We start from the raw sequence: 23,271 nt of genomic DNA on the forward strand, positions 1-23,271 counted from the left end.
TTTCTTCTCTGAACGCCAGCCCCAGGACCTCTCACACGTCCTATTCCCTTCCCTCCCCGTCCCCATTAGTTAAATAACGAAGGGACCTTCCCGATGGAGCTCTCAATCCGGGTCCGTTAAACCAGGACCGGCGAGAGAGCTCTGCGCATGAGCAGATCCTGACTTCCGTGAAGGGTTCGGCAGACCCACCCCCCACCCCGGTTGGTGTGACGTCATCACAGCGCGCCGCTCCCAGGTGTCTTCAAGGTCGCTTTGCGGGTTCGGGCCCGCGCCGCGTCCCTTTGAGCGAGTTCGCCGGCAACATGACGGGGTACACGGCGGATGAGAAGCTGCGGCTGCAGCAGCTGCGGGAGCTGAGGAGACGATGGCTGAAGGACCAGGAGCTGAGCCCCCGGGAGCCCGTGTTGCCACCGCGCAAGATGTGGCCCCTGGAGGGATTCTGGAATAACTTTCTGCGGGACGGAGCCGTGTGGAAGAAGGTGGTGAGTTCCCACGCCCGGCTGCAGCCCGGCCACCCCGACCCGCTCCTCTCAGTCCCATCAAGGCTCCACCCTGTCCATACCCCGGAGGACCCCCAGGGACAGTCAGTCCGGGTCTCAGGTTTAGCGGAGACTGTCACCTCCCCAGAGTTCTGCGCAGGGCTCTGAGTCCAGGAGGTGTTGGCCTCGGGAGGATGATGACCCTTGTTGGGCTGTCAGGTGTACCGAGAAGTCCGCCCTTGGGTTTTAAGCACACGCTGTTCTTTCGGTTGTAGACACCTTTCCTCAGAGTAAACAGGCCAGACTTCACTAGCGTTCACGGGCTGTGGTTTTAGTATTTGAGAGCACGGGCGCGATTTGTAAGGCTGTGGTTGTAGAGACCGGCTGACTCTGCACTCAGCTGCCAGAGGGCTTGCTGCTGTGGTACAGCCGCAGGGATCGCCACGGAACACAGGGTTCGGTTCGGTTTGCTTTGTCCGACGCCAAAGCCCCCTTTCTGTGCCTCACTGTGTACTGTGAGCACGGTTTGCTTTTCAGCTGCATTCTTCGACCTTGCCAGGCAGAAAAATCATCCATTCTAGGACTGGTTTTTATTTTAAGGGTTCCAGATATTGTCTTTGAGTCTGTTAATCGAGTCACATCTGGGATGAGTAGTGAATACTGTGTGGGGTTTGCTTTCAGTTACTTCCAGTAATAGTGGGCTCGTGCTGTCTTCGAACCTAGTACTCTGCTGAGCTTTTGTATGCATTACTTCATTTCTTTATTCCTAAATGGTAAAACTAATTCTCATCTTAAATGTGAGGAAAGAGAAACATTAAAAAAGAAGGATTTTTCTACTGGTCACTTGAAGGAATTCATGTTGAAATCCACATGTAATCTACTTTTTTTACTATGCTACCAAGTATAGTGCAATGGAAATTAGCATAAAAGGGTATCACATACTTAAGGTGGTAAATTTTCATACCAATTCAAGCAGTCTCTTCCTTGTGTATCTGCCATTACCTGTTGACGTTAGCAGACACTGGTGGCAAGTTAAAAACTTAGCTAGTGATTTAATTGTTGGATTTTGTGTTGCTTTACTTTGAATGATTTTTTTTCTTCTATAATAATTTGCTATAATACATAGATTCTATGTATTTGTTGTCTTTCTCCTGAAACGGTGTGTTTTAGTCAAATTGGGATGCCATAGAAAAGTCCCTTTTTGTCCTTTGACTTTCCGTTTTAAAAAGGCGTGTCAGAAGAGATCTCAGTGAGTTTAGAACACCCGTATTTTAGTGAAGTCTTGCATTTTTCTTGAACATGAATGCTTTATATCTTGCAGAATGCTATTTATCCTAAACCTTGTCTAGCAGTCTTGCAGAATGCTGCTCATCCTAAGCCTTGTTTGCTCTGGAGTCTGTGGATATTTTATAGGAAGTCCCAGAGTCAGTAAAAATACTGGAGTAGGTAGGTTAGTCCCAGTCTGTCAGGAAGTATATTTCATTTAGAAGTTTGAAAAATAAGTACCACGCTGTTTCTTTGTTGGTGGTGGGATTTTTTTTCTTTTTTTTTGGTTTTGTTTTGATTTTTGTTGCACACACAATGGAAAATGAGGTATCCCATGCTAGGCATAGTAAGTAACATATATTGATAATCAGAGCAATTCCAGAGGCTGAGTAAGGAGGGTTGCTGCGTGTTCAAGGACAGGTCTGCCTTGGCTAGAGAGAGGACCCTGTCTCAAAATAATAGTGAAAAATAAAAATGAGGGGTGGGTGAGGTTGGAGAGGTGACTTAGTCCTTGAGACCACTTGGCTCTTGCAGAGGACCCAGTTTGGTTTCCAGCACCCACATGGTGGCTCAAAGCCTGTCTTGACTCTAGTTCTAGGGGAGCCAATGCTTTCTTCTGGCTGACCTCTGAGGGCACCAGGCACACTCATGGCACACATACATACATTTATTCAGACAAAACACTAATTCACATAAAATAAATAAATCTAAAAAATAAAAATTTAAAAAGAGTATGTTTGTTTATTCTGTGTGTTGTGCTTTTCCCCAGCTCTTTAAGACATACCGGTCCAGTATCTTCACTGTCTCTCATATACTTGTACCTCTCTGGTTCATTCACTACTACGTCAAGTACCACGTTGCGGTAAGTGTGTGTTAAATGTGTGCTTCACTTTTAATACTGTACAATAATTTCCCGTGGCTGTGCTGTACTCAGGAAATAACATGCCGTTTTAAGTTGATTTTGAAGTTCTTTGAATTCTTTTGGGTAAAAAGTTTAATGGAATTTCAGGACTCTTATATACAACTAGTTTCAACACTTGCAATTCAAAAGATTACTCTTATATGCAACTAGCTTATGATTTGCAATGCATTTCCTTGTGGTAGTGTTTAAATGTCAGAGGGTCTAAGCCTGGAGTCCTGAGCGGGAGGTGGGAAGATGACTTCTACCGCCTTTTTAGCACAGGTCAGGTATATCATACCATTCAAAGCGGGTTTGTCATTGTTTCATGTTCCTTTCTGGGTTTTCATAATTGTCTTTCTTTAGAATCGAGGGTGACCAGAATTATTAACTTTTCATGGAAAGATCTTGCTTGCGTTGTCCAGAGCCACTTGCCACAAATTAAAGAGAAGGGATAGCACGGTGTGGTTGGTACGTGGTGCTGGACCAACAGTGCTGATGGCCCCGTGTCGACTGTTGGAGCTCAGATAGTGTAAAGAGGACAATGCTTGTGTTCAGGGAGAGTTGGGAGCTGAACATATCTATTTGGGGAGCCTTAGTGACAGCAGCCTGGTGTAGGATATTGGAGTGAGGGAAGAAGGAGTAAGGAACCTGAGGTGGACTGGGATGCCAGGACCCACATAAGGTGAAGAGGCTAAACATCAAAGGGTGTGGTGATGGTGGCAGATTTGTTATATGTGAGGAACTTGGTCAAGTAAGTACACTGGAAAGGGGGTGTTTCCATGAAAAGGGAGAACACCTTGGGGAATGGAATTAGAATTGGAAGTATTAGGGTGAATTCGTAGTTATTACAACGTATTCATAGGTAGATAGATAAATAACCGTGAATTGAATGTGGACGTGCGCTTGTCTGCTTGTTCACTCCGTCTGCCCATTAAGGAAGCCTGGCAACAGTGCTGTCCGGAAGTTACACTCTAACAGGCAGCATCTCAGTGTTGTCAGCCGTGAGACAACTCACACTGTGCTGCTTGATAAAAGCAGCAAGAAGAAAGCGGCCTCCGCTTTGTGATATTCCTGCCCACGGTTCATCATCTGAACACGGTCACAAGGAGTCGTGAACAAGCCGAACTGGAGGGAATGGCCAGCGGAGCAAGACTATTGCCTTGTTACCTTCAAAAGTGTTCAGATCATGGAGTAAAAGAATGTCAGAAGACAGCCTGAAGACTTGGGTTCTCCACTTCAACCATGTGGGCGCCAGGGATCGAACCCAGATTGTTAGGTTTGGCAGCAAGACTTTGCACTGTGAGCCATCTCCCTGGCCCACATTAGGTCTTTGGTACAACAAGAATGGATTACCCAGTATGCCCTCTTCATTGTTATAGAAAGAATATATAAAAGTAGGTATTTGACATCCAGGAATATGTATTATGCTAGAAGATGGGTAGCATTCAAAGAAGAGTGTGGAGGGAACAAGTTAGTCAATTAGGAGGAAGATAGACAGCCAGTGGTGAGCATGGCCATAAGGCCTCCGCACTGAGATGACTTTTTACTGATCCAATAAGCTGAGACCAATCGAGGGAACGTTTCAAAATCTAGGGAGAAAACGTTATGTGTAACAAGCAGTGGAAACTCCATTCTGTGTCTGTTGAAACTGTCTCATATACTGCACGCTAGCCTTGAACCCGGAACCTGATGTCACCTGATGACATCCATGAGCTTCCACACCACTGTGGGACGATGACATGATGTCTGTGAGGGAAATGTAATAAAACATTGAACACAGACCAAAGGAAGCAAAGATCTACACCAGATAGAACAGCTGGAGGCTGTTGCAGTTTGGTACACATTAGAAGTTGGAAAAAAGTGAACTGATAGCCGGGCAGTGGTGGCGCACACCTTTAATTCCAGCACTCAGGACGCAGAGACAGGCGGATCTCTGTGAGTTCAAGCGCACCCTGGTCTACAAGAGCTAGTTCCAGGACAGGCTTCAAAGCTACAGAGAAACCCTGTCTTGAAAAACAACAAACAAACAAACAAAAAGCAAAGCAAACTGATTTTGAAATGACATGTTTTCATGTCCTTTATAGTTCCTGGAGGGTCCATGTTGTCATGGCCTATCTGATGTGTCAGCAGTAAGGTTAGTAGGGGCTAGTCAGGATTTGAAAACCCTTCTACAACAATAAAATGAACTAACAGTTTCTATCTCTAAGGGTCAGAGAATGGTTTCCATTTCTGTGCTGATGGGCTTGAAAACCGTGTTCACGTGCAACTCCACGGGCCTTTCCGTGTCACTGTTCATCTTACGTATCTCATCGCTGGAGAAGAACCCTGTCTTCTGGCAGGGAAGGTGTGAAACAGCCGCGAATGGCTGTTGTGTTCTGGGCAGAGTATTGCCTGGGAAGTTAGTTTGTTAGTTACATTTTAAAGTGTACTTTTGTCTTAATTAAACTGCCATACCTCCGATAAAAGGTGTCCTGACAGCCTTGGAACTAACTGAAGTTGAACTCTTAAAACAATTCACTCATAGATGTAATCACATTCCTTAAGCACTTTAGACCCATTTATAAACTTTATTTGTTCAATCTTAATTTTAGGCGTTTATATGGTATATTGGTGCCCCTAAGAAGCAATGCTTTTCAGCTTCAAATCAGAAGTTTGTCCATTATACATTTTCATTATAATCCTGAGTCTCATCTGTTAGACTTAGAAATAGCCAGATTATCTTATAAACACTCTGACAGTAGAACATGGGTCAGCTCAACTTTTTCTTTTTAGTTGCCTATTCTCTACTAATTCTTTGACAGTTTCATACTACAAAGTGTTTTATATTCGCCTCTTTCCCAACTCTTCCCACACCCACTTCCCTTCCCTACTCACCTTTAGTTACATTTTAAAGATTTATTTTCCATGTGTGTGTGCTTGTGCGTGCATGTGTGTGCGTGTCTGTGTGTATCTCTGCGTGGTGTGTACACGTATGGATGCGTGGAAGCCAGAGGAGTCAGATCTCCCTGGAACTGGAGTTATAGGCAACTGTGAGCCAAGCATTGTGGGTGCTGGGAACTGAACTCTGGTCCTCTGCAATAGCAGTATGCAGTCTTCACATCTAAGCCTATCTCCAGCCCTATCCCAACTTTTACAAGTTGGCATTTACTTATGTAGACTGAGTGTGGTTTCCTTTATCATCTCTAAGGTCGAGTTGTCTTAGGATTGAAAAGACATTTGTCCTCTAGGAGAAGCATATTTCATAAGCTACAATATTAGGTTGACAAAAAGAGACATTAATATGGTTTCTTTTTTTAGGAATTCATGCTTTCTTAGCCACTAGTGAACATATTTCGCCATTATTGTTTGGTGGGGTCTGGGACCACTTACCTTTTATTCTTTCTCCTGGTTTGTACAGGTAAATCCTGCAGCTTCATTGTAATAACACTTATTTCAGAACTGATTTCTACATCTCTCTGAAGACATTTAATATCTTCTTGACTTTGGCCACAGTTCTTTTTAGAATAAAAATTTTAAGTATGTATTGTTAATGTGTGGGTGGGGGTACAGCTGTCCTATATGTTTGTGGAGATAAAGAACAACTTGGTGAAGTTGGTTTTCTCCTTTTATCTTCATGTGGGTTCTAAAGATGGAACTCGCGTTGCCAGGCCTGTGCTATTTACCTGGAGTCACCTCTCTGACCCTGGCCACAGTTCATATAATAAAGACTTTTTATTTTCTTCGTATCATAGTCTGAGTTTCTCTCACAGTCTTTGTCCACTTGTCTTATATTAAGTCAATAATCTTTTAAATATTTTGGTATGGTGTCTTGTGCAGACAGACATACACGCTTTATGAACTTACTTGTTCTGCATTTATATATTAAGCACCTCTTATATGCAAAGCGCTGTAAATAGGGGTTATATATATACACAGCAGATTGTATCCCTGCTCATGAAATGCTTATTCTAGTCTTGGATAGTGGCAGTAAGCACATGATTAAGAGGCATGTATGGTTATCAGAGGTGATCAGTTCTCTAGAAGAGGAATAAAGACAGGAAGCTGCTGTTTTAATTGGGCTTTTCTCTGGAAGTAACACTAAACGGACCTCACTGGAAGGAGGTGGGAACAAGCAGATAGCCAGAAGTGCATTTCAGGTAAAGGAAGCTGGGACACAGCAGGCTTTATCCATGTGCACAATAGCTTGGGACCCATTGTGACTAAGGTGCTCTCAGGGAGGGGGTGGTAGTTAGCCAGGGGTGAGGTCTTGGAGGGTTTAGAGATCACAGCAAGTACTCCATCTTCTTCTCTAAGGATTATTAAACTTTGAGCTAAGATGCGATCCATGTTGAAAGGATCATTCTGGCTGTGTTGTTGGGGCGTTAGTAGAAGACAGGTGGACAGTAGGTACCGTTGGAGCAGTCCTGGCAAAAACTTCAAGAAGCATGGGCAAGGGAGATCCTGTTAGCTGGAGAGAATCACTTGGATGCAAGGTATATTTTCAAGGTGGATCTGCTGGGGAGTTAAGGCTTTTGACTTTTAGCACTGAGGGAATACAGGTGCCATTAGCCAAGACAGGGAACACGAGGAACAGCAATTGTGGAGGGAGGGAAAATTCAGTGTGGGTGTGACGAACTTTGAGATGCCTAGTGACATAAGCAGAGATGTTGAATTATTATTAACAGTAATGTGGGCCAGAATTCTAGGGAAATTTGGGGCTTAAGTAAAAATTTAGGATAAGATCTAACATATTTTTCAGAAGAAATTCTAACACTCTAATTTACACAGAATTGTTTTTATTGCAGGCAAAACCATATGGCATCGTTGACACGAAGCCCAAGATATTCCCAGTAAGTCTCAAAACTCCAGTTTTTCACTTGTACATTATCCCCTCCCATTCTACACATGATTGCCAGGTTCATCGGGATAAATGCCCTTTCTTACTGTCAGCTTAAGTGTGTTTGTGCATTATTGGAGGAGGGAAAAGGATAGTATGAAGTAGCAACTGAATTTGAAAATGAGGAGTGGACACTATTTCTTTTTTTTAATTGTTATTTATTGAGCTCTACATTTTTCTCTGCTCCCCTCCCTGCTTCTCCCCTCCTCCTTCAACCCTCCCCCAAGGTCCCCATGCTTCCAATTTACTAAGGAGATCTTGTCTTTTTCTACTTTCCATGTAGATTAGATCTATGTAAGCCTTTCTTAGTGTCCTCATTGTTGTCTAAATTCTCTGGGATTGTGGTTTGTAGGCTGGCTTTCTTTGCTTTATGTTTAAAAACCACCTATGAGTGAGTACATGTGATAATTGTCTTTCTGTGTCTGGGTTACCTCACTCAAAATAATGTTTTCTAGCTCCATCCAGTTTTCTGCAAAATTCAAGCTGTCGTTATTTTTTTCTGCTGTGTAGTACTCCATTGTGTAAATGTAAATTTTCCTTATCCATTCTTCGGTCAAGGGGCACTTAGGTTGTTTCCAGTTTCTGGCTATGACAAACAAAGCTGCTATGAACATAGTTGAGCACACGTCCTTGTGGCACGATTGAGCATCCTTTGGCTATATATCCAAAAGTGGTGTTGCTGGGTCTTAAGGAAGACTGTTTCCTAATTTTCTGAGAAATCGCCACACTGAAATCCAGAGGGGCTGTACCAGCTTGCATTCCCACCAGCAGTGCAGAAGTGTTCCCTTTTCCCCACAACTTCTCCAGCATAAGTTGTCATCAGTGTTTTTGATCTTGGCCATTCTTACAGGTGTAAGATGGAATCTCAGAGTTGTTTTGATTTGCATTTCTCTGATGACTAAAGATGTCGAACATTTTCTTAAGGGGAAACTATTTCTTAACCAGGTTTTAGGACCTTGACTGCTCTAGAGCTGAAGGAACTGCTCCCCCCCTCCCCCCATCCCCAGCTTTTCAAGGGTAAAGGACTACAGGGGAAGCCTGAAGCGGTACCTTTTGTTAATTCAAATTTAAATTAAATTGGGTGTGTTGGGTCACACCTTTAACCCCAGAACTACTCTGCTGTGGCAGGAGGATATCTGAGTTGGAAGCCAGCTTGGCCTACATAGTGTGTTTCAGGACAGCCAGAGCTATATAATGAGTTCCTAGCTCAAAAACAAAGATTTAGTATTTTGACATAAAGTACTAAATCTTGTAATGATAAGTAGTATTTTCTTGATTGTGGCAATGGTCTCATAGGTCTATCCACACTTAAGTTATATTATACAGTTTAAACATGCACTTTATTCTGTCTATGGTGCTTTAATTTTTAGGTCCTCATAGAAACAATATACATATATATTATCGGTTGTTGGAGAGGCTGTTGTTTACTATGCTAAAATATAGTTTCTGTCTCTGCTTACACGTAATGAGTGAACTGCCATAACTGTAAATCCAGAAACTTCCATTAAGTAGTTTATGCGACAGTGGTCTGTATCAATGCAGCATGAGACTGTTAGAGAGAGCCATCAAAACTGGCTCACTGTCCCTATCGGAACTCTACTTCAGGAAACTTCTGTTATTTACGGACATGTGATGGATGTGTGTCAGACCCCAGGTATACTCAAAATAGGACGTTCACTTACTGGTTTTGTCAGTTGACTAATTAGTATTTATTCTTGCTTGCCTGGTTATTTATCTAATTGTGTGTTTATTTTGCCATTCATGTACAAAGGCTAAGGCCTGGCCCTGTTTTAAAGACCTTATCAGGGGGTTTGTTGAGTTTCTTTTCTTTTATTGCTATAGTGGTTCTTTCCTGTTTCCATGTTGTTGACCACTTCCAGAATCTTCCCTTTTGAGAAACTACAGAATGGCCATCTAATTTAGACTAGAACAAGCTATGATAGTGATAGCTATGTTCTGGCTTAACAGAACTTGCTTTCTCTCTCCTGAGGTGATAGACTAGTGTCGGTTAGGCTGTCCTCTCCAGTCTGTCTTTTCTCAGTCCAGTGTCTGAGCATGGAGCAGAGTACAGTGAGCACCTATCCAGGCTTAATCTCTTTCTGAAAACTGGAGGTGGAGGCTGAGTAGATGAAAGGAATAAGATACTAAATCTTATAATGCTGTGTGTTATTATCTGGATCTCACAGGTGTATCCATACTTTAAAATTGTGTTATACAGTTTAAATATGTACTTTATTATGTCTATAACTTTTTATTTTTTAAATTCTAATGCAATAATTTGATTAATTTTGTAGCTTTATATATATCAGTATAGGTGAAAATATAGCATCCAAATTGAAATTTTTTAATTATTTATTTTTATGTACATTGGTGTTTTTCCTGCAAGTATGTCTGTATGAAGGTACCAGGACCCCTGGATCAGGAGTCACAGGCATGTGAGCTGCTATGTAGGTGCTGGGAATTGAACCTGGGTCCTCTGGAAGAGCAGCAGTGCTCTTAACCACTGGCTGGAGCCATCTCTCGAGCCCCCAAATTGAAATGTTTTAAGTAAAATGGAAAATAAATTTTTGTTTGTTTGTTTGTTTGGTTTTTTGAGATAGGGTCCCTATAGATAGTCTTGTCTGTTCTGGAACTTGCTGTATAGACCAGCCTGGCTTCATACAGAGATCTACCTACCTCTGCCTCTAGAGTGCTGGGATTAAAGGTGTGTACCACCATGCCTGGCTTAATTTTGAGTTAATGAACGGTAAAATATGTTTATAGTCATTTGTTGTATTAAACAAATGTTGAAATATTTCACAACAAAATGTATATTTAATGAAAAAATTTATATTAAGCATTTACTTGTTTTTCCTAGGGTGATACAATTCTGGAGACTGGAGAAGTAATTCCACCAATGAAAGATTTTCCTGATCAACATCATTAAAGAGCACATAAAAACTTAAGACTTGTGTAATAGCAAAAGTCTCTTCATATAGTGCTGTATTTACTGATCTGTTTCCTGGAAGTAACTAATAAAGCTTATTCTCAGAGTGCTGTTATTTTCTTTCCAGAGTCTGATTTGAGACTAACAGTAAAAAGGCAAATACCAAACAGAGCCATCAGCATGCAAAATACGTTTTAGTCACAATAGGTTTGTTTATGTACTGATTTGGCAAGAGGATATGTAGTGATATATTTCATTTGTATTTTATTAAATAAAGCTTGCCTGAAGATCAGTGAGTAAAATAAGTCACACTGATCAGCCTTCCAGACCAGGCATTGGTGACACACATTTTTAAGCCCAGTAGCCATACTAGTTTGTCATAGATACCGGGTGGTGGTGGTGCACGCCTTTAATCCCAGCACTAGGGAGGAATATAAAACGCGGGAAGACAGATCTCACACGGTCTCATTCTGAGTTTCCTGGAGGCAGGATCACATTTCAGACTGAGGTAAGAGCCAGTGGCTGGCTGCTTTGCTTTTCCGACCTTCAAGATGAACCCCAATTATCTGTCTCTGGGTTTTTATTAGTCGTGCTACAAGGATATGAAATGTTTGAAGCACTAGGATGAAAATCTATGACCGGATACAAAAACGGCTGTAACATCCATTTCAAAAATTAGCTTGTTAACGCTTATCACAAAAGACAATATGCAATTTGGATTGTTAATTTTACTTTTAAGTCTACATAGGTGCCATTTGGGGGAAAAGAACTGTGTTTGCTAAGAATTACCAAAGTTCGTTCATTTCAAAGAATTTATCTGGAAACTCCTTGTGCAGCTGTCTCCGCGCAGCTACAGTTGATGCATAAATGACGAATCCCCAGGAAAGCAAGACGATCACAAGTAGCAACTAAAGGGGAAGGAAAGGGAGAAAAAAAAAAAAAATCAATGCGCTGGGTCCTTTCTCTGCTTAGGCCAGGTTACTAGCTACAGGTGGGAGCAGATTATCAGAGTCACTCAAAGGCAGCCCCGGGGCCTGGCCCCGGCAGCCCTGACGTCAGGGGCGGAAGAGCGTGTCCTCCAGGAAGAGGAGGAGCTGAGAGCTGGGCGTAAACGCTCAAGTTAGGAATGGGTTTGGGGGTTCCGAACTGCAAGCAAACAGTCGGCCTTCGGCTTGCGGGCCGTGGGATGTGGCGCTGTGGAGTTCCAACGCCCGGGTTACCTACCACGGAGTAAATCCAGTCCAGGGTGCGGCGACTCACTGGCCTCATGGTAAGGGAGCGGCGGGGACGGGGTGGCGCGAACCCTAGAGCCCGCTCCTGGGCGCCGTCCACCCCGCTGCAGCAGCCATCTTTCCGCGGTCCCAGGTGCGCTTCCGCCCAGAGTTGGAGCGCGTCACGTGATCCGGGCCTAGCCCGCCTTTCAGGCAGCGGAGGAAATAAAAGAGAAAATGTTAAAATCGCGCTTTTTTTGCGCTTCCATGGGCATTTCTCAACTCCTTTATCTCCAGTCGCAGTGCTATACTAACGCAAAATAGCATGCCATCGTGTGCATGTAAGTTTATTTGAAAATAGTTAACGCTGGGAGAATTAAAAGTTGCCGCCCCACACCCGCATCCGTTTCTACAAAATGTGGATAGACGTTCATATGTTTATGTTTGGCATGAACAATATCATCCACTCGTTTATATAACTAAAGAATCGCTGGAAACTTATTTAGGCCGTTCATCAAGAGCGACTAGTCAGAATACTGTCGCTTACTGCTGGAAATATTTTTAAATATGTGGCGTTTTAAAATGTCTGACTTGTTGACGGGACGTTTATGGAGTCTAGGACCTCAGCAAGTGTGGCCTGCTAAGCCCCAAGCAAGGCAGTTTGGCAGGCCAGCGTGCAGTTGAGCTCGAGGATGCTGTGTTTGTAGGGGCGGCCTGGCTGGCAGGCCCCGGGGCTGTGCGGCTTGGGGCGCAGAGGTGTCGGATTCAATGTTAATCTAGATTTCGGGGAGCGGGAAATGGGAAGCAGGCCGCTGGGAGAAAGGTCATGGCTGCAGAAGCGCTCGGCGCCTGCGGCTCATCCCAGCTGAAAAAGACGTGAGGACGAGGGCGCTGTGGTTGCTCAGTGCAATCCTTGTTACACTAGGGAGAACCCGGGCAGCTTGTCCAGGTTTCGGGTGTCGGGTTTCCGCCCCTTTGGCAGTGGCTACTGCGTTGGTGCCTCGTCTCCCCAAAAACGGCGCCCCCCGCGGTGGGGGGCAGGGCAGGGTCTGGTGTCCGGGCGCCCGCCCGCGGCGCATGCGCCGGGCCGGGGGTGGGGCGCTCCGTGCTGCACGGGCAGGGGGTGGGTCTCGCCTTCTCTCCGCCCCCAAACTGCCTTCGGTGATGAGCGTTCTACGTCACAGGGGTCGCAGCCGCCGCCGCCGGGGTCTCCGCTGTCTCGCGAGGAGGGAGAGACGCCCCCTCCGGCGCCTGCAGAGGAGGGGAGGCGCCGAAGCCGCCGGGTACGCCTTCGCGGATCCTGCCGCCACCGGCCGAGCTTACTGGGCCGACGAGAGCTGGCCTCCGGCGGCCCAGCGGGGTCTGCCACCGCATCCTCGGAGGTGAGCCAGCTGGGAACAATGGGCGTGGGGTCGGCGGCTGCGGGAACAAGGCTACGGCCTGGACCTCCGAGGGCCGGGGTCGCGACGTCACCACGGTAGCGAGGCACCTGTGGCTCGGCGGCGGTGGACGAAGGAGGGGAGTGTCTCGCTGCGCTGCCCTAGGGGCGCGAGCTGGACTCGAGATTGGAAGGAGTTGTGTGTCCAAGCAGAGCAGCCGCCACCGCTGGGATGTGTGACCTTGGCAGGTCCCCAGCCGGGACCCTGTCTGTGAACTCGGAGTAGCATTTCAGTTGCTCGGGTTATGTAACTTACGTGGTGTGGTTGTCTTTCCATACGATCCAGCCGTTTCAGGCTAAGGAAGCCACTAAGACTAGTGGAGTTGTTCAGTGTTTCACATGTGGACGGGGGTTCTGTCTCGTTAGTGCTGCTTTCCGGGCCTGGTGGTTTCTGATTTGTAGACTAGAGCGGGCCAGTGAGGAGGTGAGCACAGAGATTTTTTTTTCTTTCCTTTTTTTTTTCTTTTTGTTTTTTCAAGACAGTTTCTTTGTGTATCTCTGGCTGTCCTAGAACTCATTCTCTAAACCACCAGGCTGGCCTCGAACTCACATAGATCCTCTGGTGCTGGAATTACAGGCATGTGCCACCACTGCCTACCTGTAAGCACAGAGATTTAAAAAGCAAAAGGAAACTGGGAAGCATTTTTGGTGAGTACATTTCTAGATTAAGGGGGGCGGGGGGAGAGACGAGAAACAGGTGCCCAAGGCTCCTAATAGGTAGAGATTGTTGTCTGGGAGGATTCGAGGGTTTAGATTTTTAGTGCATGAAAAGCTCTGCTGTTGGCCACGATCATACTTCCCTGGAGTGAGTGGCTTTCACAGCAAATATAATTCCAATGTTGCTCATCCCCCATTTTGGGGCAGAGACCCTGGTAGCCAAGACTAGTCTGGAGTTCCTTATGTAGCAGAGGATGACCTTGATTTTCTGGCTCTCTTGCCTTCATCTTCCAGTATGCTGGGAGACAGGGTACCTGTCTCCGATAAATTCTTTTTATTAGTGGTACTTGAAATTCTAGCCCACGCCTTTAATCCCAACACTCAGGAGGTAACCTACAGAGTGAGTTCCAGGACAGCCAGTGCTACACAGAGAAGCCCTGTCTTGAAACCACCACTCCCACCTCAAATAAGAAACTAAATTTGGTCATTTATGTCATACAACTTTTAGATGATTTAAACTACTCAGATTCGCAAGTAGAACCCAGATTGCTTTTAACAGTCATTGTTCCTGTTTATCCACTTGTGAACGTTGTTAACCACCTTGCTTAGATACATTAAGCATATAATTGTTAATTACTTATTTGCTATTGACTGTTTTGGAAACCCCTCAGAGTTGCTGTGACCGTCAAACTTTTCCGTATTCTTCCTGTACGTAGAGCACTGTGCTAAGTGCTGAGTGACATGAGTTACATCCCTCCACAACCTTTTTTTGTCCTCTTTCAAATGACTACCAGTATTCCATTTTAGAGTTGAGAATATCTGAGAAATAACTTCGTCCCAGCTTGGTCTCTGGGGACTTCAAACTAAGAAGTGGTTGGTGATTCTAACCAGACATGGTGTCACCAGCCTCTAATTCCAGCACTCAGAGGACAGAGGCAGGCAGACCTGAGTTGCAGGTCAGCCAGGGGTCCATAGTGAGACTTGGTTCTTCCCTACCCCACCACCCTACAAGTGGCAATTCTCAGTATTGACTGATGCTACATTAAAGTTAACATTGCTAAAGTACAGTCAGATGGTTAAATTCTCTGTCCAGTGATAATTTAAGGAATACTATAGAAGATAATTTTTATAGAAGTCTTGACTTTTAAAGGGGGAGAAAAAGAAAACTGTAAAATTCATGCAGTTTTCCAAACTCCCAGTCTAGCTTTCATTAAATTTCACTTCTGATTCTTTTTCGGTACCTATTTTCCCTGGATATGTTTGATCCTGTTTTCTGAAATTTCCCCCAAATTATGGCATAAAGGGTTTTTATCTTTGTTAGAATCTGCAGATTTGAAGATTTAGGAAAGGCAAAGTTCAGTGCTTCCTTAAGTTTTGGATTTGGCTGTTTTAGAAGTAGGAGCAGAGCAGGTTCATCTGCTCTGGGGAAGCAAATTTGTAGTCCTAAACCTTAGGTTTCTTGGGTAGAGGAACATTTATGAGGCTTCTTCTAAAAAACGAAAATCCTGAAATATAAAATATAAACAGTTCCATATTTACAAATCTTGTGCAAATCTCCCATTTCAGGTTTCTAGCTATCCCAGTGTGATTGTTAGTGTATTCACCTAGGTGTGTGTCATCATCCGGATCTAATTATGGGACATTTTCATCTTTCCAGAAAAAAATCCCATAACCAGTTCAAGTCATCTTTTCCTCTTTATAGATAGGACTGTTTGGGTCATTTTATGAATGACACCATTTAGTATATGGGTTTGTGTTTGTGTGTGTGTTTTGTTTTTTATTTATTAGAATGTTATGTTGTAGATTCAGTACTTCATTACTTGTTATTGCTAAGTAGTTTTGTGTGCATACCTTTTTATATAACCCACTAGGTCAGGTTAGTGCTGCCTTATGCATATCTGGCTGTATGGGTGATATACTGGGAGCATGGGCACCAACCATCAGTATGGCCTCAGGGTGGGACTTAGAGAGTCCTACACACACACACACACACACACACACACACACACACACACACACACACACACGATTCTCTGGAACTGGAGTTATAGATGTGATTGTGAACCACCATGAGAGAACTAGGCCTGGATCCTTTGCAGGGGACATCTCCCCAGCCTGTGACCACAGCTCCTCTGAGTTGTCAAGCACTCAGTTTGTTATTCTTGGTGCTTTGATGACCAGTAATAAGTCTCTGTATTACCAAAAAAAAAAAAAAAAAAACGGCTCTGACCAAGGTTGGGAGCAGCATTAGCAAAACCATCAGTTCCCCGTTGAGCCAGTGACTTCCCCAGCCTGGGTTTGACCGTGTTGATAGTACCAAACCACATTTTGTTAATCCGTCAGTTGATGGACATGACATTTCAATGACCACATTTGAGATACCAGTAACTAATCTGTGACTCGGGAATTTTGTTTGGGTATATTTTGTATTTTCAACAGATGAATTGCGAAGTCACACAATGATTCTACTTCATTTGTAGTTTAATAGTCAATTTTAATATTTAGTGCTGATTTTCGAACAGATAATCTCTTATTACCATTAGATTGATATATTGTTTCTAACTAGCACTGTATTGTGTAGCTAAATATATTGAGCGGAAATACAAGAAAAATCTAATTGTTATTTTTACCTGTTGGTCAGTCTTTAGTCTTATGCTGTCAAAGAAATCTGTTTTTCAAAATTAGAAAAGATTTAAGGATCAATTTTATCAAAAAGTGTACTTCATTGATGTTTGGAGTTTGTAGTCTAGTATTCTGTAATTAATCCTGAGTTGTGATTTCTTTTCCTTTGTTTTTCTTTTATGGTACTGGAAATAGAAACCAGGACTGCCTTACCTGTACCAGACAGGCCTACCACTGAGCTACATATATTCCAAGGTCTGAGTTGTAAATTTCTTTTGTATTAGAAATGTTTAGTAAACACTAAAATTTTTCCTTCCAAAGAAGCAAATTAAGATAAAATGTGTTATATCTTGAAATTTACTGATCACTTTTTTCAACTCTAATTTATTATGTTGAGGGGTCAACTAAAGTCAGTGCTGCAGGTTCCTCTGGTTTGGGGGCTGGTTTTAGTTGAAGCCTGCCTGGTTGTCAGCTCTTGTCTTGCAGTGCCTTCCCTCTTTGCCATTTGTTTGCTCTGAGCACAAACTGCTTTTCATCCTACAAGGTTTTTTTCTTTTCTTTCTTTTAAATGACTTTAAAAACCTTTCTCTGAATGAGTTGATTACTGTACGCAGAGGGAAATACTGAAGTTTTGTGATATTGTTGAGAGTGTAAGTACATTCAGAAGGGCTGGGGCTTGTTGGTAACATTTTTGAGACTCTGGATTCCGTTCCCCAGAACCACATAAATAATTAATAAACAGCAGAAAACAATTAGAATTGTGTATCTGTAATCCACTTTCCAAGACCAGTGAAGAGTTCTGAATAGAAGACTGGAAATACCTGGATCATTAAGGAAGCGTTTGTGTGGATTAATTGTCTTTCTCTTAAGTATCTTTCTGAGAAAGTCAAAATGCCTGAAGTGAACATGGTTTAATTTGGAAAATCTATGTTCCAGAGATGGTTTTTTAAGTATTTTTGATTTTTTTCCTTCAGATCAATGAGTAGATTATTTAGGAAGTAATAATTTTATTATTCAACCAACTTAGTATTTGAGTAGTGGTGGAGTTTATTATGAGAGTGAAAGATGAGTACTAGACCCAGAGAAATCTAAAGAACAGACAGAATTTTTCAATATGTGCAAGATAGTATAAAAATGGAGTATAAGAGGCTTTACAGAGAGGACTAAAATACAATGGATATTTGATTTCAGCTCCAACAAACTCACTTTGTAAGCTACAACCTGATAGGATATATGTAAAGAAAACTGATCATTAACATTCTCAGTGATGGGAATGCAGACAGTAAGAAAAGAGACATCAAACATACGATACACCTTGTGGTTTCACTTTTAGATTCGGCAAAAAAAATGAAGGTTAGGTCTGGTGGCCTGCTCTTACAGTCGTAAAACTCAGGAAGCAGAAATGGGAGCAATACCCTATGCTTTGGAGGTCAGTGTGGGCTACATGGCAAGACCCAGTCTCAACCAAACCAAGACAACAACAAAAGAAGCTATGACAGGCTCTTAGAAATGCCGGGCGGTGGTGGCTCACACCTTTAATCCTGGCACTTGGGAGGCAGAGGCAAGCGGACCTCTGTGTCTTCAAGACCAGCCAATCTACAGAATGAGTTCTAGGATAGCTGTAGCTACACAGGGAAACCTTGTCTCAAAATGAAGAGAAATACTTAGAAATGATCAGTGATTGAACATAATAATGTGGTAGTCCTGCTACTGGCTGGCTGTCCTTGTGATGTCACCACAGCTGACATTTCCTCCACCCTTGGAGCCACGTGCTACCTTCCTGTGCTTTTAAACTGAAAGACCATTTCTTAGTAAAGCTTTCACTGAAAACTAGCATTGGCTTAAACATGAGGTGAACATCCTCATGTGTATTTTATAGAAACTATTTCAGAAAAATACTGTTTCATATAAAACAAATTGAGTGCACATAAATTATTTCATAGATTATTTTAAAAACATAAACACCCAGTAGTGAAACTGTTACTAAATAAGCTATGGTATTAGAAGCATATATTATAGTTAGACCATAATTAGACCATGGTATTAGAGGGGTGTGTGTGTGTATAAAATACAAAACCATACGTGAAAATAACATTTGCGGACAAGAGGTATTTTTTTTTATATATATATAGAAATATAAGCAAGTCTAGAAGGGAACAGTGATCATAGTATCAGAAATAACAGACTCTGTGAAAATGTAACTTAATAAGTCTGAGTGGGGGACATAGGTGCTCGATTGCTTTTGTGCTCCTATATTTGTATCAAATACTTGAGTGCAATGTCTGACTTACAGGTGAAGGTCAAGTACACTTGAGCACAGAAGAGGATTTTATCCTGGGAAATGAGATCTCAGAGCTTGTGCTTTAATTGCCATGTTGTTATGCTTTTATTTTGTACTGGTTTTTTATATTAAACCATTTTTGCCTAAGTATAAACAGAGTCCTTTCATTGGGTTACTGATGTATTTCTTTCCCTTTTACAGATGATGGCCTCGGCTGCTAAGGAATTTAAAATGGATAACTTTTCACCTAAAGCTGGCACTAGCAAATTACAGCAGACGGTCCCGGCTGATGCCTCTCCTGATTCTAAGTGTCCTATATGCTTGGACAGATTCGATAATGTGTCTTACTTAGATCGATGCCTACATAAGTTTTGTTTCCGCTGTGTGCAAGAGTGGTCAAAAAACAAAGCTGAATGTCCACTGTGTAAACAGCCCTTTGATTCTATCTTCCATTCTGTGAGGGCTGAAGATGACTTCAAGGAATATGTCCTAAGGCCTTCGTATAATGGTTCTTTTACTGCTCCTGAGGTTCGAAGGTTCCGCTACCGGACAACTATGACAAGAGAACGGAATGCTTCCCTTTACTCATCTGGTACTACCATAAATAGAAGAACAACTACCCCACCAGACAGTGGAGTGCTGTTTGAAGGGTTAGGCATCTCAGCAAGACCTAGAGAAGTTGAAATTCCTCAATTTATGAGACAAATGGCATTAAGGAGGACAGCTACTGCAGATGAAAGATCTTTGCGGAAAATTCAAGAACAAGATATTATTAATTTTAGACGAACTCTTTATCGTGCTGGTGTTCGAGTTAGAAGCATTGAAGATGGTGGCCGCTACAGGGATATTTCAGCTGAGTTCTTTCGTAGAAATCCCGCTTGCCTTCATAGGTTAGTTCCTTGGTTAAAACGTGAGCTTACAGTTCTTTTTGGAGCCCATGGATCTTTAGTCAATATTGTCCAGCACATCATTATGAGCAACGTTACTCGCTATGATTTGGAGAGTCAGGCATTTGTGTCTGACTTAAGACCATTTTTGCTTAATCGAACTGAGCATTTTATACACGAATTTATCAGTTTTGCTCGATCTCCTTTCAACATGGCAGCTTTTGACCAGCATGCTAATTATGATTGCCCTCCTTCGTCTGAAGAAGGCAGCCATTCTGATTCTTCAGTCATAACAATATCACCAGATGAGACTGAGACTCAAGAGCTGGATATGAATGTATCCACTGTTAGGCAGGCACCATGGGATGATGAAACTCCCGGACCATCTTACTCAAGTTCAGAGCAAGTGCATGTTGGAATGTCTTCCCTTCTAAATTCATCAGATAGTTCAGATGAAGAACTTGTCCCTACAGGAGCCACCCCTCAGGTACAAGGAGTACAGGCGAATGATGACCTAAATAATGACAGTGACTCCTCATCAGACAATTGTGTCATTGTTGGGTTTGTTAAGCCACTAGCTGAAAGGACCCCAGAACTTGTTGAGCTGTCTTCTGATTCTGAGGAGTTGGGCTCTTACGAGAAAATGGAAACGGTGAAGACACAAGAACAAGAACAATCTTACAGTTCTGATGATAGTGATGTTTGTCAATGTTCATCTCCACGTTCTGTTCTTGGAAAGGATGAACAAGTGAGTAAAAGCCATTGTGATTCTGATACAAGAGTAAAATCAAAGAAAGAAGAGAAACGATCTACATCAACTCCCAGAGACAGTTCATCCACGAGAGGAGACAGAGCTTCTTCCCCATATATCAATCGACACCGAAAGAGGGGAAGATCGAGAAGTTCAGACTCACTGTCCCAGAGCAGAAGTGGGCATGATCAGAGGAATCACAGGAAGCATCATGGGAAGAAAAGAATGAAGAGCAAACGATCCAGAAGTAGGGAGAGTAGTAGCAGACCTAGAGCAAGAAGGGACAAAAAGAGATCCAGAACTAGAGATAGCAGCTGGTCAAGAAGAAGCCAGACACTTTCTCTGAGTAGTGGAAGCACCAGCAGATCAAGATCTCGTAGCAGTGATCATGGCAAAAGAAGATCACGAAGCAGAAATCGAGATCGCTATTATTTGAGAAATAATTATGGAAGCAAATATAAGTGGGAATACACTTATTATAGCAGAAACAAGGACAGAGATGGTTATGAGTCGTCATACAGGAAAAGGACTCTTTCAAGAGCCCGTTATTCTAGACAATCTTCAAGTCCAGAGTTCAAAATTCAGTCTATTTCTGAAAGAACAAATGCAAGGAAGAAGAATCACAGTGAAAGGAAATACTACTACTATGAAAGACACAGATCAAGGAGCGTGTCCAGTAGTAGATCAAGGACTACATCTACTGGGCCTGACCGGGTGAGAAACGAAAAGCCTGGAGGGAAACGAAAGTACAAAACCCGGCATTTGGAAGGTACTAATGAAGTGGCTCAGCAGTCTCGTGATTGTGCTTCCAAAGTGAAGGACAGTCGCTACCAAAAATCATCAAAACTTGATGGAAATTATAAAAATGAGAGTGACAGCTTTTCAGATAGCCGATCATCAGACAGAGAGACAAAACACAAGAAGAGGAAAAGGAGGACACGTAGCCTGAGTGTAGAGATAGTTTATGAAGGAAAAACTACTGATGCAACTAAACACCATAAGAAGAAAAAGAAGAAGCATAAGAAGAAGCATAAGAAACACCATGGAGATACTACTTCCCGTTCCCCAGTTGTCATAACCATCGACAGTGACAGTGACAAGGACCCTGAAGTGAAGGCAGCTGTGGAATGCAGCGATGGTAACCTTCCACAGCCTCTCCACAGTGAAGTTTTGACTCCTTCCTTGGAAGCCTTTGAAACGAGAGATGTTGTCACAATAGAAGATGAGTTTGGTGTCCTGGATAAGGAATGTGATGTTACTGCACTTTCTGATGACTTGAGTACCAGCCGGACCTTGGATAATAGTGTACCACCAGCAGTCTCAGTTGAACAAACGCTTGATGTAAGAGAAGAAAGCACCTTTGCCTCAGATTTAGAGAGCCAGTCCAGTAACATATCTATTCAGACTGTGCCATCAAGACCACTGTCATCTCCAAGGACCTCACTGTTGTCGGCAGCTCTTGATGGAGACTGTGATATGTCTTAAAACTGCCAAAGCATCTCATTGATAATTCAGAGGCTATAGAAAAATAGAGGGGGGAAAGTCATCTACTGCAGTCTAGATGACTTGTTGAAAAAACTTTGCCTCAAAATATTTTGTGTTTGTGTGTGTGTTAATTTGTAAAAATCATTTGTTCAAAAGGTATGTATGTCCTGTCCCCAGATATATGCACTTTTAAGTGAAGAAAACGTTGCTAGCAGTTTATTTAAAACTTGGGAACCTTTTTAAATAAAAATAAAAAAATTAGAAGTTATTTCCTAAAGCCATATGGTATTGGCATATTTTTATGGTAGTATTTTTGAATTTTTTTTCGAGAGTTACTCTGAAAATGTGTTACAAGCTGGGAGAATGCTTTTGGACAGTTATTTTTCATAAAAAAATTGTATGATTGAAAACCATTTCTTAGGGTGAAATACATCATTTTAATCTGCACAGGTTATCTTGACATCTGCCAGAAGTAGAGTTTAGTATCTTGTTTATATACTTGTTTATCTGGACTGGCAGTAAAACAAATGTGTATTCAACAAAAGACAATAAAATAGACACAGTAAAAGAACTCAAGACATTTAACTGTGCAACATTTGCTTCCTTCAAAGTTTGCTAGAGCCAAAGTCTTAAAAACCGGGTGACCATTTACAGGTCCCAGTTTCAGTGGTTGGTTCAGGCCTTCATTAACTGACATTGAGTGTTTATTTTCTTAAGGAAAATTACTTTCTAGCATTTGGCTTAATACAAAATGCAAGCCCTGACCAAACTTTTCTTTGGCAATTTTTCACATCAAGTGACTCCTTATTTTTAATCTTTAGAGAAAATAAAATGGCTCTATATCTAGCTCAATAAAAGGATTTTCATTGAAGATCAGAGCTTGAACTTAAATCTAGATCTAGGCTTCAATTTGCCTTGTTTTCCTGGTTTCATTCTTGACTGGAAATTGGAAGGCTTGCTGCCTGACAAGTCTGTATTGGGTTTTAGTGGGAGAACGAGGCAGGTAGACTCCTTGTCCTCGTGTATTTTACAGATTGTTTAGCTAAAACAATTATGTAAATATAGCACTACAAACTATAGTAAGTTCTCTGGAGAGTAGATACAATTATATATATTATATATGGTACAACTGTATAATTGTGTGTGTGTGTTTATGAAGAATACATAATGGAGACCCGAACTGAGGATTCTTGAGATTATACTTGAGTTAGAATGCAGAAAATAAGTTGACAGCAATGTATCTGAAAGGAAGAGATTCAAAGCCGGAATTCGGCCTAGCATGTTAGAGGTAGGGTTGCTGAAAGAACCCTCTAGAAACAACTTTGGTTAAAAAAAAATCCTAAAGATTTGCTTGAAGACAGTAGAAACTATCTTTAATTATAGGATTCTAAAGTTGGTGTTGACAGTTTGAAATTCACACAGTGAGAAATAGTGGGAAAAAATGGACTTTGCAGTTGCAAGAAGCTTTGGACTTTTGGGGGGAGGTTGCTT

General features: G+C 42.4%; 3 protein-coding genes across 4 annotated transcripts; 2 read left to right on the plus strand and 1 right to left on the minus strand.

Annotated features, from left to right (window-relative positions):
• Nucleotides 1–207: 207 nt before the first annotated feature.
• Ndufb6 (NADH:ubiquinone oxidoreductase subunit B6) lies at nucleotides 208–10,554 on the plus strand. Its single transcript, XM_075967516.1, has 4 exons — nucleotides 208–482; nucleotides 2,515–2,607; nucleotides 7,431–7,475; nucleotides 10,380–10,554. The coding sequence occupies exons 1-4, from the start codon at nucleotides 303–305 to the stop codon at nucleotides 10,446–10,448; spliced, it is 387 nt and encodes a 128-aa protein (XP_075823631.1). The 5' UTR covers nucleotides 208–302; the 3' UTR covers nucleotides 10,449–10,554.
• A 602-nt stretch (nucleotides 10,555–11,156) lies between these two features.
• On the minus strand, nucleotides 11,157–11,836 carry Smim27 (small integral membrane protein 27). Its single transcript, XM_075967517.1, has 2 exons — nucleotides 11,673–11,836; nucleotides 11,157–11,356 (listed from the first exon to the last, which is right to left on the minus strand). The coding sequence occupies exons 1-2, from the start codon at nucleotides 11,715–11,717 to the stop codon at nucleotides 11,234–11,236; spliced, it is 168 nt and encodes a 55-aa protein (XP_075823632.1). The 5' UTR covers nucleotides 11,718–11,836; the 3' UTR covers nucleotides 11,157–11,233.
• Topors (TOP1 binding arginine/serine rich protein, E3 ubiquitin ligase) lies at nucleotides 11,518–22,363 on the plus strand. 2 transcript variants are annotated; one of them, XM_075967513.1, is made up of 4 exons: nucleotides 11,518–11,718; nucleotides 12,844–13,041; nucleotides 16,572–16,631; nucleotides 18,859–22,363. In XM_075967513.1, exons 1-4 carry the CDS (start codon nucleotides 11,716–11,718, stop codon nucleotides 21,778–21,780), a joined length of 3,183 nt encoding a protein of 1,060 aa, XP_075823628.1. In that variant the 5' UTR covers nucleotides 11,518–11,715; the 3' UTR covers nucleotides 21,781–22,363. The 2 variants fall into 2 exon arrangements, with proteins under 2 accessions (XP_075823628.1, XP_075823629.1); XM_075967514.1 differs by lacking the exon at nucleotides 16,572–16,631 and having other exon boundaries at nucleotides 11,545–11,718.
• The last annotated feature ends 908 nt before the right edge of the window (nucleotides 22,364–23,271 follow it).

Source organism: Microtus pennsylvanicus, chromosome 3 (assembly GCF_037038515.1).
Source record: "Microtus pennsylvanicus isolate mMicPen1 chromosome 3, mMicPen1.hap1, whole genome shotgun sequence".
Taxonomy (NCBI): domain Eukaryota; kingdom Metazoa; phylum Chordata; class Mammalia; order Rodentia; family Cricetidae; genus Microtus; species Microtus pennsylvanicus.

Excerpts from the sequence above, each read along its gene's own strand:
- Topors (XM_075967513.1), top strand. Across the intron at positions 13,042-16,571 it reads CTGCCACCGCATCCTCGGAG|AAACCAGGACTGCCTTACCT; the intron begins GTGAGCCAGCTG and ends TACTGGAAATAG. Across the intron at positions 16,632-18,858 it reads TGAGCTACATATATTCCAAG|ATGATGGCCTCGGCTGCTAA; the intron begins GTCTGAGTTGTA and ends TCCCTTTTACAG.
- Ndufb6 (XM_075967516.1), top strand. The coding sequence starts at position 303 with ATGACGGGGTACACGGCGGATGAGAAGCTGCGGCTGCAGCAGCTGCGG. Across the intron at positions 2,608-7,430 it reads ACGTCAAGTACCACGTTGCG|GCAAAACCATATGGCATCGT; the intron begins GTAAGTGTGTGT and ends TTTTTATTGCAG. Across the intron at positions 7,476-10,379 it reads CGAAGCCCAAGATATTCCCA|GGTGATACAATTCTGGAGAC; the intron begins GTAAGTCTCAAA and ends TGTTTTTCCTAG.
- Smim27 (XM_075967517.1), bottom strand. The coding sequence starts at position 11,717 with ATGAGGCCAGTGAGTCGCCGCACCCTGGACTGGATTTACTCCGTG. Across the intron at positions 11,357-11,672 it reads TGGACTGGATTTACTCCGTG|TTGCTACTTGTGATCGTCTT; the intron begins GTAGGTAACCCG and ends CTTCCCCTTTAG.